Source organism: Panthera pardus, unplaced genomic scaffold (assembly GCF_024362965.1).
Source record: "Panthera pardus isolate Hobbes unplaced genomic scaffold, ASM2436296v1 HiC_scaffold_11, whole genome shotgun sequence".
Classification (NCBI taxonomy): Eukaryota; Metazoa; Chordata; class Mammalia; order Carnivora; family Felidae; genus Panthera; species Panthera pardus.
This window is the reverse complement of record NW_026526666.1, coordinates 71,417,648-71,431,603: the sequence shown is the minus strand read 5'-3', so window position 1 is coordinate 71,431,603 and position 13,956 is coordinate 71,417,648. Positions and strand designations below refer to the sequence as shown.

The 13,956-nt window shown below is 37.7% G+C and overlaps 1 protein-coding gene across 4 annotated transcripts in view; it reads right to left on the bottom strand.

The window, feature by feature from the left end:
* The window catches only part of EIF2B3 (eukaryotic translation initiation factor 2B subunit gamma), a 121,870-nt gene that overhangs the window by 63,996 nt on the left and 43,918 nt on the right, over positions 1–13,956 (bottom strand). For all 4 annotated transcript variants that reach the window (XM_053896089.1, XM_053896092.1, XM_053896094.1 and 1 more), the window contains exon 5: positions 8,203–8,314. In XM_053896089.1, coding sequence (XP_053752064.1) covers positions 8,203–8,314 — 112 coding nt within the window. The remainder of the gene's footprint in view (positions 1–8,202; positions 8,315–13,956) is intronic.

Below are 13,956 nucleotides of genomic sequence, written 5' to 3'. Positions count from 1 at the left end.
GAGACATTCAGTAACTAACGATTAATGTTTTTCCTGCATATTTTTGCTTGCCTTGGCATTATTGTCTCTCATTTCTTGGTTTTCCAGATATTTATCAATAATTCAACCCCAACCTAATCACCAAGTACTCAAAATCCTCTCAAAATGTTGAGACACATCAACTCTTCTGCCATTTTCATCAGAAGAAATATGATCATCTTGAAGAAATTATTCCCAAAGCTTTCTGACCTATTCTAATCTGGTCTGGTTGCCATTTACACTGGGGGCTCAGATGTTATCCTGGAATCTCCCTTTATCATCATCCTAGGGATTCTTTTTCCTATATCCTATGTCTTTCTCTTTTCTTAGTTTATGCCAGGGTTTTGGTGTTATATATTCTCTAGCAGCTTTCTGAAAACAGATACATGGAAAGCAAATGTCTGTAAAATTCTTATTCTACTCTCACACCTGATTGAGAGTTTGACTACATACAGATTTAAGAATTTTGAAAGCTGTCCTCTGTTTTAGTTTCTAGTGCTGCTGTTAAACGTTCAAAGCTGTTTTAATTCCTTTACATGTGACATCCCCCCTCCTATCTGGAAGCTTGCTGGATCTTTTCTGTGATGTCAGTGTTATAGCATTTCATAATGACAATCTTGGTACGTTTCTTTTCATGCATTTTGCTGGACACTGTTTCCTTTTAGTCTAGAAACCCAGCCCCTTTCATTCTGAGAAATGTTTTTTACATTACTTCATTGATAAAATCTTTCCCCTTCATTTTCTGTTTTCTCTTTCTGGAACTCCAAATATTCAAATGTTCTTGGTTGCTCCTTTAATTTACTTACCATTTCTTTATTTTTCATCAATATGTTGTTTTATTCTACTTTGTGAAACATTTTTCAAAATTGAGTTTTTCATCTTGTTCTCTAAATGCTCCCTTTATTCTTTTTTTTTTTTTTAAGTTTATTTATTTTGGGGGGAGGGCAGGGCAGAGAGAGAAAATCCCAAGCGGGCGCCACACTGTCAGCGCAGAGCCTGATGTGGGGCTCGAACTCACAAATATGAGATCATAACCTGAGCTGAAATCAAGAGTTGGACGCTTAACCGACTGACCCACCCATGTGCTCCTAAATGTTCCCCTTGAAAAAATCATTTTGAATATAGGTGACCACAATGTTATGTTAGTTTCATGTGCACAATATAGTGATTCAACATCTCTATATGATATGCTATTCTCATCACAAGAGTGTGGCTACCATCTGTCACAATAGAATACTATTACAATACCATTGATTATATTCCCCAAGCCATGCCCTTTATTCCTGTGACTTATTCAGTCCATTAACTGGAAGCCTGTATCTCCCACTCCCTTTCATCCATTTTGCCCATTCCCTCACTTTTCTTCTCTCTGGCAACCATCAGTTTGTTCTATGTATTTATAGGTCTGATTCTGCTTTTTGTTTGCTTATTCATTTGTTGTTTTTTTGATTCCACACGTGAGTGAAATCATATGGTATTTGTCTTTCTCAGTCTGACTTATTTCACTTAGCATAATACCCTCTAGGTCCATTCATGTCACAAATGGCAACATCTCGCCTTTTTTATAGCTGTGTAATATTCCATGGTGTGTGTGTGTGTGTGTGTGTGTGTGTGTGTGTGTGTGTGTGTGTTGTGTGTGTACAGAATTTCTTTATCCATTGATCTCTCGATGGACACCTAGGTTTCTTCTATATTTTGGCTACTATAAACAATGCTGCAGTAAACACAGGGGTATATATATCTTTTCAAATTAGTGTTTTCATTTTCTTTGGATAAATACTCAATAGTGGAATTATTGGATCATATGATATTTTTAATTTTTTTGAGGAACTTCTGTACTGTTTTCCACAATGGCTACACCAATTTACATCCCCACCAATAATGGATGAGGGTTCCTTTTTCTCCACATCCTCACCAACACTTGTTTCTTGTCTTTTTTTTATTTTAGCCATTCTCACAGATATGAAGTGGTATCTCACTGTGGTTTTGATTTGCATTTTCCTGATCATTGGTGATGCTGAACATCTTTTCATGTGTCTGTTGGCTATCTGTATGTCTTCCTTGGAAAAATGTCTATTCGGGTCCTCTTCCTCTATCTATCTATGTAAATAAATGTGTTATTTTATTTTTCAGAGAGAGAGAGAGCGAGCACGAGTGGGGGAGGGACAGAGAGGGAGAATCTGAAGCAGGCTCCAGTCTCTAAGCTATCAGCACAGAGCCCGATGTGGGGCTCGAACACATGAACCATGAGATCATGACCTCAGCTGAAATTGGAGGCTTAACTGACTGAGCCACCCAGGCACCCCAAATCAGATTTTTTTTTTTTTTTTTTGGTATTGAGTCATATAAGTTCTTTATATATTTTGGATATCAACCTCTTATGTAATATTGTTTGCAAATACCTTCTCCAATTCAGTGGGTTGCCTTTTTGTTTTGTTGATAGTTTCCTTCATTGTGCAAAAGTTTTTTATTTTAATGTAGTCCCAATAGTTTATTTTTGCTTTTGTTTCCCTTGCCTTAGAAGACAGATATAGAAAAATGGTGCTAAGGCCAATGTCAGAGAAATTACTACCTGTGTTCTCTTCTAGAAATTTTATGGTTTCAGGTTTCATATTTAGGTCTTTAATCCATTTTGAGTTTATTTTTGTGTATGGTGTTAGCAAGTGGTCCAGTTTCATTCTTTTGTATGCAGCTGTCCAGTTTTCTTAGCACCAGTTTTTGAAGAGACGGTCTTTTGCCCATTGTATATTCTTGCCTCCTCTGTCATAGATTAATTGACCATATAAACCATGTTCTTATTTCTGGGCTATTTTGTTCCATTGATCTATGTTTCTATTTTTGTGCCACTAAATGCTCACTTTTTAATACAGAATTCTGCTTTTGGGGGCATGATTACAGTATTCTTATCTCTCAGTGAGGGCAAGGATTTTGGTGTGTTTTGTTCACTGCAGTATTCCTAGCTCCCAGAATAGTGGTACTTGGATGGTCAAATATTAATAAATCTTTCTGAGTAATGTTATCTCTTTTGAAGTTTTCTTCTCTCTAAAAAATTTGTTTATTTTAATTTTTAAAAGTTTATTTATTTATTTATTTTGAAAGAGAGAGTGCAAGCAGGGAAAGGGCAGAGAGAGAGAGAGAGAGAGAGAGAGAGAGAGAGAGAGAGAATCCCAAGCAGACTCTGCACTGTTAGCCCAGAGCCCGATGCAGGACTCAAACTCATGAACTGCAAGATCATGACATGAGCTGAAATCAAGAGTTGGACACTTAACCTACTGAGTCAGGCATCCTCTCTCTCTCTATCCATCTCTCTATATATTTATGAAAGAGAGAGAGAGAGAGAGAGAGAGCGCGCGCACATGCAAGAGAGCAGCACCAGTGGGGGAGAGGAACAATGGGAGAGAGAGAATCCCACGTAGGCTCCATGTCCATAACCTTGGCATCACGACCTGAGCAGAAATCAAGAGTCAGACGCTCAGCTAACTGAGCCACCAAGGCTCCCCATTTCTGAAGATTTCTGTTGGTCTTTTTTTCTGCTAACTTATTGTGCTTTTTTCCCTGTTTATTTGTTCTGGCCTCTAGATCTCATAATCCCTGTTTCTTTTTGTCTAAATTTAAGAGTGGCACACACACAAAAATCTCATTGTGAGCATTGAACACGTGGTGGGCTTTGTCAACTTTGAAATTCAGTGTAGGATGATCCAAGAAGTGGGTTTTCTGTTGGGAATTCCCTGATGTCTGCATCTTTTAGGGCTCCTCTCGGAAAGTCTGCTACCATAGAGAAGAATCTTCTAATGCCCTTGCTTGACAGGTGCAAGCCTGGCTGCTAGTATTTAGAAGCTAAGTGGGAGACAGAAGCTGAAGACCTCAGGACATACACTTCCTACTCATTTTTTTGCAACATATCTCCATCCTCATTTATGCCTAGTGCCCCAATCCAGAGATCTTCTATTTTACCCTCTTCTGGGAATAAATTTCCAGTCTCTTGCTAGGGTTGTGAGGTTTGGGGGAGGTAATCTGAGGATCGATCTACAATTTGGACACATTTTCAAGTAATCCTGTAGCTTTACTTGTAGATCTATTTGGTGCTGTTGAATCTTGACTCTTTAAAGAGTTTCATAGGGTAAATCAGTTTGCAGCTCAGCTTTCTCAGGTATGTTAAAATGTCCTGCTTTCCTGCTTCCAAATTGTTGACTTTGCTCTTTCCTTTTCCATCTTCTTTAGTCTTCTGAATTTACATCTCTCTAAAATCCATGTATTGCTGTTTTAGTGGGGCTTCAGAAGTCATCAGCCCTTCTAATTTTATGTTAAAATCCTCAAATAAAATTACTTTACCAAGAAGTCCTTATATCTTTGAATACATCTTTTGGTCCATGTTTAGTTCTGTATTTCAGAGACATTAGTTTATTGTCATCTTTATCTTTTATTCCTATCAGATTCTCTATAATTTTTAATCATTTTTGTTGAAATTACTGAATACCTCAAACCTTTCTTTTATGTCAATAATTTGATTTTCAATGGTATCTGTTCTGTCCTTTGCTATTTTGTCTTCAATTTATTTTCTTAGTTCTAAAATATCCTCTTTTATCTCATTTTGTTTTACCATCTCATCACTGAACTTTTATTTATTAAATTCACATTTTGATGAATTGTTTTACAGTTGTAAGAAATTCTATGCAATGAGTTATGTTGTCAGGATACGTTTTTTGTCTCTTTTAGAACATTTTTCTTGCTTTTATTTTGTTTGCTGTATGTTTGCCCAGTTGACATACCAGTTCTTTTGGTCTTGTTCATGCTTGATTTATTTGTCTTGGTATGATATGGGTGAGTTCTTATCTTTCATCCTCCTGTACCTGAGACCAACTACCACATGAGTGGCGGTTATTTTTTTCCTTTCTTTTTTTTTTTCTTTTTACTGAAGTATAGTTGATACACAACGTTACATTAGTTTCATATGTACAATACAGTGATTTGACAACTCTATACTGTTAATGCTCACCTCAAGTATAGCTACCATCTGTCACCATACAACACTATAATACCATTGGCTATATTCTCTATGTCGAACCTTTCATCCCTGTGACTTATTCATCCCATAATTAGAAACCAGTACTTCCTACTCTCCTTCACCTCTTTGTACTCACCCCCTACTCCCCTTCCCTGTGGCAACCACCAGTTTGTTCTCTTTATTTATGGGCCTGTTTCTGCTTTTATTTTAATTTTCATATTAAAAAAAAAGATTTTATTAAAGAATTTTTTTAATGTTTATTTTTGAGAGAGAGAGAGAGAGAGAGAGAGAGAAAGAGAGCACATGCGAGTTGGGGAGGGGCGAGAGGGGGGACAGAGGATGTGAAGCGGGCTCTGAGCTGAGAGCAGATGTGGGGCTCGAACTCATGAACCGTGAGATCATGACCTGAGCTGAAGTTGGACACTTAACTGACTGAACTGCCCAGGCGCCCCCAAAATATTTTATTTTGAAGTAATCTCTATACTCAATGTGGGGCTCAAACTCACAACCTCCGGATCAAGAGTTGCATGCTCCAACTGAGCCAGCCAGGTGCCCCTATTTCTGATTAAAAAAAAAAAAAAAAAAAAAAGTGAAATCATATATATGGTTATTTACCTTTCTCTGACTTATTCCACTTAGCATAATACCTTCTAGGTCCATCCTCATGTTGCAAATGGCAAGATCTCATTGTTATGGCTGAGTAATATTTCATTGTATATATTACCACATCTTCTTTATTCATTCATCCATCAATGTATTGATGGAGACAGGTTGCTTCCATATCTTGGCTACTGTAAATAATGCTGTAATAAACATACGAATGCACATATATTTTCAAATTACTATTTTTGGTTTCTTTGGGTAAATACCCAGTAGTGCTGGTTATTTTATATTCTGTGTACTTTTCTATGGCTTCAGGGAATGATGGGAGGCAGAGGGATAGAAGGAGCAGAAGGAACAGAGCTAAAGTACTACAGAATCTTTGTTAAAACATTCTTCTTGGGGGGCCTGGGTGGTTCAGTTGATAAAGTGTCCAACTCTTGACTTCGGCACAGGTCACGATCTCATGGTTCGTGAGTTTGAGCCCCATGTTGTGCTCTGTGCTGGTAGTGCAGAGTCTGCTTGGGATTCTGTCTCCTGCTCTCTTTCTCTGCCCCTCCTCTCCTTGTTCTCTATATCTCTCTCGAAATAAGTAAAATAATCTTTAAAAAAACACATTTTTCTTTCCTGAGATTCTGTTAAAGATTCTTCTTTCAGTCCACATAATTAAGGGTTATATTCCATTCCTAAAGAGGGATAGTCTCCAGCTTCATATTACTTCACTTATTCATTTTTATGCTTGATCTTTCATTTCTGTTAAAGAGTCAGCCTCATTGTTCATTTTCCCTGCTTCATCATTTACTTGCAAGTAGTTGTTCCTGCTACTTCTCGGTCAGAAGAAGATAAAAGTACTTAAAAAAGAAGATAAAATGTGCTTGGTTTGGTTCTTTCCAGCTTTGGAGCTTTTAGTGGGAATTTGCAGGATTTCATTAACACATCAGTATGGCTTCTGGGGAGGAGTGATAGGGTGTTGGGACCCACCTTTATTCCTTTCTATTCTTCATCAGAATCTTGTCTCTTTCCTTGACCTTCAATTTTTAAACTTTATTATATTTAATTATCCTACTTTGTCGCTGTTGAAATTTCTGCCAGTTTTATTCCCCATAGCAGCCCTATTATTATTAAACACATTTTTATAGATAAGACAACAAAGGCGCTAATATAGAACTCTAATACATTGGGTTAACTGGGCTAGCTGAAGCCAGAATTTAATTTCATTTTCATTAAAATATATAGTTTGAAATATGTTTCCTACCTCTGTTGTCCTGGATGGCAAAATCAATGACATTTTTCTTTCCCAATTTACTCCTCTCACATTCATCTTGTTCAGGGTCCAAACATGTTTTTGTTTGTTTTGTTTTGTTTTTTAACAGCAAAAATGGGTTTAGTCAAGAATAACAGAGATTTACAATCTGGGACAAGCAGGCTATGGCAAAACTACAGACAAGTCCAACCCAGGCTCCAAACAGTTTTTAAACATTCCTATGTACTGGTATGAGGCAGTAAAGCTCTGAGTATGGTGGCTTCTGATGAAAAAGTCCATGCTGGGTAAGCACTCAATAAATGCTATTTAAAGAAAATGTGCCTGGTTTGCTTATTTGTAGCCATTACGATGGCTACTATCAAAAAACAGAAAATAACAAGTGTTGGTGAGGATGTAGAGAAATTGGAACCTTTGTGCAATTGTAAAATGGTACAGCCACTGTGGAAAATAGTATGGAGGTTTCTCTAAAAATTAAAACTAGAACTATCATATAATCTAGCAATCCCGCTTCTGGGTGTATATCCAGAAGAATTCAAAGCAGGATGTCAAAGGGATATGTGCACACATGTTCACTGCAGCATTATTCACAATAGTCAAGAGGTGGAAGCAAACCAAATGTCCATGGACAAATGAATACATTTTAAAAATGTGGCATATACACACAATGGAATATTATACAGCCTTAAAAAAAGAAGGAAATTCTGACACATGCTTACAACATGAAGGAACCCTGAGGATATTATACTAAGTGAAATAAGCCAGCTGACAAAACATAAGTACTATATAATTCCACTTATCTGAGGTATCTAAAGTAGTCAAGTTCATAGGAACAGAAAGTCAAATGGTGATTACCTGGAGCTGGGGGACAGGAAAAAGAGAAGAGCTGTTGTTTAATGGATATGGAACTTCAGATTTGCAAGATGAAAAAGTTTTAGAGATCTGTTTCATAACAATGTGAATATGTTTAACATTACTAAACCATATGCTTAAAAGTGGTTAAAATGTGTGTTTACCACAATTAAAAAAAAGAAAAAGAAGGTCTATAACACTGTTAGAAAGACAGTCCAGTTCCCTGTTCTCCCCACAGCTGCTGTGCAGGATTTGACTCTACCTTGGCAAGAAAAAAACACAGGGAAAAGCTAAGCTTATGTGGGGAAGAAAAGCCTTCATCCTATCTCATGGGAAAATAGTCACATACTTTTGTCAATTTCACACAGTATAATCTCGCTTTCATTCCCTCTTTCCCATCCACTGGGTGGTTTTATTTTGTTTTAAAACAAGGAGAATTGCCAGAAAGAAAAACCCTAGGGCTTACTTTTGCAGGATGGATCCCTTAATGACCAGCTCTTCATCCAAGTCTGCTTCATTAGCCATGAAGAGCAGCCTCTTTCCTGTGCTGTCCACTCCAATGAAGTCACGCTGCTCCACTGAATCATACAAAAGAAAGAAAATCAAACAAAGCCATTTGCCCCTGCCTGCATGACTAAGTCAGGGGGACAGGGCACCTGCTCACAATTCTCTTGGAACTAAATACAGGATTGTTATATATATATGTTTTAAATACTGTGTTATATCACAGTGTTTATCACAGTGTTTATAACATGGGTAGTCAAAATATTTTTGTATTGTTCTAAAGGGTATTATTAGGTTAACTAGTGAAGTTTGAATAAGGTCTATAGATTAAAGTACTGTAGCAATGTTAGAGAGGTGGGGGGCAGGATACATACTGATTTAAAAGCAAAGGGAATCATCTGCAACTTATTCTCAAACAGCTCAGAAAAACAGTAATAGTGTATGTACTACATTGTGTATACATATCATACACTGAATATATATCATTAGAGAGAGAAAATGATAGAACAAATGTTAACATTTGGGGAATTTGGGTAAAGGATATATAAGTTCTCTGTACTAGTCTTGTAATCATTCTGTAAATGCGAAATTATCTCAAAAACAGAGTTAAGGAGTAAAGATATGTTAGTTTGACCGTGGTAATCATTTCACAATCATGTCTACATATATCAAAACACCACTGTACACTTTAAATACACATAATTTTTCTTTGTCAAAAATAAATAAAAATTAATAATAAAAAGCTGACTATGTGGATAAACCATAAACTCATTACATGGCACAGAAAGTATAACAAGGAATTCTTTCTCTGCAAAGAATACCCTAGGTCTGTGCACTGTGGAAATGAGAAAAATATTATTTACAGACATGTACATTCAATCAACATTAACTGTATGTCTATTATGCATTAGATTTTATTCTGTATGAGACAGCATTCAAAGAAAATAAGGTGCATTTTTACTAGATGTGGAGGGTTCTTTGGTAGACAGTGATTTTACAGGCTGTCATATTATTGCTGTTTTCTATGTTAGATTTCTTTCGGCCAACCAGATTATAAATTCTTCAAAGGCAAGCTTATGATTCCTTTATATCTCCTTTAACATCTAGTACAGTGTTAGGCACTTAATAAAATCTCCTACTAACATCTGAGAAGCTGAGGAGTACCTATAGCTTACAAAAGCATTTTCACATAGAGGCAGCATAGCATAATGATTAAGAAGAGAGCCTCTGAGGCCTGACTACCTGGGTATGAATCCCACTTACTAGCTGTATGTCCTAAACAAGATACTAAACTTCTCTATTCTTCAGCTTCATCTGCAAAATGGGTATCATAATAGTGCCTACCTCACAGGCTTGTTATGAGCACTGTATCAGTTAAGATTTGTAAAGTTCTTATAACAGTGCTATTAAATCAAACATTAAATAAAATGTTTTGCTAAAAAAATTAAAATGCATGCTCTCATTTGATCCTCACAATAATAAAGCAATGATTTAATACCTTCTTGAAAGAAGAAAAAAGTTGAGCTCTAGAAAAATAGTTTTTCCTTTTTTTTTAATTTAAAAAAAAAATTTATTTATTTTTGATGGAGAGAGACGGAGCACAAGTGAGGGAGGGGCAGGGAGAGAAGGAGACACAGAATCCAAAGCAGACTCCAGGTTCTGAGCTGTCAGCACAGAACCCGACACCGGGCTCAAACTCACAAACTGCAAGATCATGACCTGAGCCAAAGTCGGACGCTTAACTGACTGAGCCACCCAGGCGCCCCGAAAAATAGTATTTCTAAAGGTGAATTTGTCTGTCTCCTACTGACAGACAACAGCTACCAAATAACTGAACATGATTCACTGTTGGCTGCAGTTGCCTATATACCTAGAACCAAATGTATTACAAGTGTATAATGTGTTTTAGCTCAGGTGCTTGAAAGCATTCATTCCTTGAGATGGTTTTTGGTCATCTTATCACATGCAGTGTCTGAATCTAAATAGGGAGAAACAATCATAAAAAAAAATCATATGCTGGGGGGTGCTCGGGTGGCTCAGTCGGTTAAGCGCCCAACTTCGGCTCAGGTCATGATTTCAGGGTTTGTGGGTTCAAGCCCCGCATCAGGCTCTGTGCTAACAGCTCGGAGCCTGGAGCCTGCTTCAGATTCTGTGTCTCCCTCTCTCTCTCTCCCCTCCCCTGCTCACACTGTCCCTCTCAGTCTCTCAAAAAATAAATGTTAAAAAAAATTAAAAAAAAAAATCTTACGTTGGGGTGCCTGGCTGGCTCAGTTGGAAGAGCATGTAACTCTTGATCTCAGGGTTGTAAGTTTGAGCCCCATGTTGGGTGTAGAGATTACTTAAATAAATAAATAAATAAATAAACTTAAAAAAAAAATAAGTTATATGTTATTTTTCTCAATGACCAAGATTAGCGAATTCCAAAGAAGGAAGGGCAAATAGTGCCAATTTGAGGGTAAGTTTTACAGGGAATTTCAATTGAAGCAAATTTTGCAGAGAATTTCAAATGCCACACAGCAGATATGACATATATCAGTTCATCCATTACATGGAAACTTGAGAATATAAAGGTTTGCAGCAGTCTGATTATGAGCCAATATTTTAAAAAGAAACACAGAAATGTTATTTTTGGATATATTTGGAGTGCTTACTCTATCCAAGTCCTTCAGCCTACAAAACCTCAAATTATTGAATGTCCTGGGAGCAGTGATTTTCAAGTCCATGTTTCAGCTATGTTGCTCTTTACTCACATTCTTCACTCTCAGGGGCCCCTCCTTATATTTGCTTCCTTGAAGCTACCATAGTAACCAGGACCTCAGAATACACTACAAATTATAGAAACTTGTTTATGTTCTGCTTTAACAAAGTAAATTCTACTTTGGGAGCAGAGAAGATAACATCAAAATGTCCATCCTAAGAAGGCTACAAAAATAAGATTAAGCAAGCAGATTAAGAAAGAAACTATGAATTACCATTAAAAAAATTCTGTCAACTAGTCATATTTTTTTTCTAGTTGATTTTTTTTTTAATAAAATTTAACGTTTATTTATTTTTGAGACAGAGAGAGACAGAGCATGAACAGGGGAGGGTCAGAGAGAGGGAGACACAGAATCTGAAACAGGCTCCAGGCTCTGAGCTGTCAGCACAGAGCCCGACACGGGGCTTGAACTCACTGACCGCGAGATCATTACCTGAGCCGAAGTCGGCTGCTTAACCGACTGAGCCACCCAGGCGCCCCTAGTTGATTTTTATTTATCTGACACTTCTGTCTCCTCTATTGTCATTTACTTATCCATTCATTCATTCAACTAATAAACAAACTTGTGCACCTCCCTTGTGATAGGCATTACATTTATAGTAGGGAATTCCAACTCGTTTTATGAGGCTAGCATGATCCTGATACCAAGACCAGACAAAGACATTATGAGACAGAAAAATTACAGGCACATTCATTTGTTATATAAATACAAGGATCTTAAATAAAATATTAGCAAATAAAAACTAAAAACGTATATGGTAGAGTTAAAAGGGTTACAAATTTGTTGTACTTCTTCAAGAGGTAAGGTCTAGAATGTACAATGGTATAGCCACCATGGAAAATTGTTTGGCGGTTCCTCAAAACATTAAAAAAATAGAATTACCACACGATTCAGCAATTCCACTTCTGGGTAGACCACCCAAAAGAACTGAAAGTAGGGTCTCACAGAGATAGTGTGCATACCCTTATTCGTAACAGCATTATTCACAATAGCAAAAATGTGAAAACCACCCAAATTTCCACTAATGGAGTGATAAGCAAAATGTAATATACACATACAAGAGAATATTATTCAGCCTTAAAAATGAAGGAAATCCTCATGCTTAACACGGAGGAACCTTGAGGGCATTATACTTTATGAAATAAGCCTGTGACAAAAGGACAAATACTGTATGATTCCACTTACATATGGTACTTAAAGTAGTTAAAATCATACAGACAGAAAGGATATGGGGCACGTGGGTGGCTCAGTCGGTTGAATGTTTGACTTTGGCTCAGGTCATGATCTCACCATTCACAAGTTTGAGCTCCGCAATGGACTCTCTGCTAATGTCAGCGTGGAGCCTGCTGCAGACCCTCTGTCCACCCCCGCCCCCTGTCCCTCTCCTGCTGGTGCTCTCTCTCTTAAAAATAAAAAATAAACATTAAAAATAAAAACATGGGCACCTGGGTGGCTCAGTCAGTTAAGCATCTCACTTCGGCTCAGGTCATGACAGCTCAGAGCCTGGAGCCTGCTTCAGATTCTGTGTCTCTCTCTCTGCCTCCACCCCTACTCACACTCACTCTCTCTCTCAAAAATACATAAACATTAAAAAAAAGAAAGTATAATGGTGGTTTCCAGGGATTGGGGGGGGGAGGGGAATGGGGAGTTATTGTTTAATGGGTATAGAGTTTCAGTTTCACAAGATGAAAAAAGTTACACAGATGGTGGTGATGGTTGCACAACATTACACATGTATTTAATACCATTAAACCGTAGGGTCGCCTGGATGGCTGTTTGTAGAGCTTGCAACTCTTGATCTCAGAATCATGAGTTTGAGCCCCACATTGGGGGTAGAGATTACTTAAAAATAAATAAACTCTTTAAAAATACCACCGGACTGTACACTTAAACAAAGATGGTAAATTTTATATGTATTTTACAATAAAAAAAAGTGAAGGAAAAAAAGTGCTCACAGGAGAAAAAAAGAGGTAAGATCTAGTTCTCCATCCTTTATATCTAAGCTAGCCTAGCAACTAGCTTTAACAGAGTGCAATGGAATGACACAGTCTGAATTCCACGCTTAGCTTCAGGAGACCTTGTGTGTAGCTTCTTCTACTCTCTCCTCCTCTTTTAGAAGGAGATAGAGAGAGCACATGAATGGGGAAGAGGGGGCAGAGGAAGAGAGAGAATCTGAAGCGGGCTCCGTGCTGAGTGTAGAGCCCGATGGGGTGTTTAATCCCACGATCCTAGGATCATGACCTGAGCCCAAGTCAAGAGTCAGATGCTCAACCAACTGAGCCATCCAGGTGTATCTTCTCTTACTCTTTTAGAACCTGCTGCTGTTATATAAACCAGCTTGGGCCTCCAGTATGGCAACAGACTGGATGAAAGAGAAACTCAATTATCACAGCTTAGGCCCTAGACATATTAGTGTACCCAACTGTGGTAGGCAGCCTCTAAGAATGTTAATTGCCTCTTGGTAATCACACAATTTCTGTATCCCCTCCCACTGAGAACAGCTGGCTGGCCAGCAATTTGCTTCTAACCAACAAAATGTGGCAAAAGTGATGAGATATTATTTCTGTGATTCAGTTACATAACTTTGTAATTTCTGTCTTGTTAGAAGATTCTCTCCTTGCTGGCTTTGGCAAAGCAAACTGTTATGTTGAAGAGGCCCAAGTGATACAGAAATGAGGGCAGCCTCTGGCCAACAGCCAGCTAGAAACTGAGGCTCTCAGTCCAACAGTCCTTAGGGAACTGAAATTCTGCTGACAAACAAGAGAGCTTAGAAGCAAATTCTTTCCTAGCTGAGCCTTCAGATGAGACCTCAACCCTGAATGACAACTTGATTTCAGCTTTCTGAAAGACTCAGAATCAGAGGACCCAACTAAGCAAATACCTGGACTCCTGACCCACTCTGTTGTTTCAAGATGTTAAGTTTATGGTAATTTGTTATATAGCAATAGATAACATAC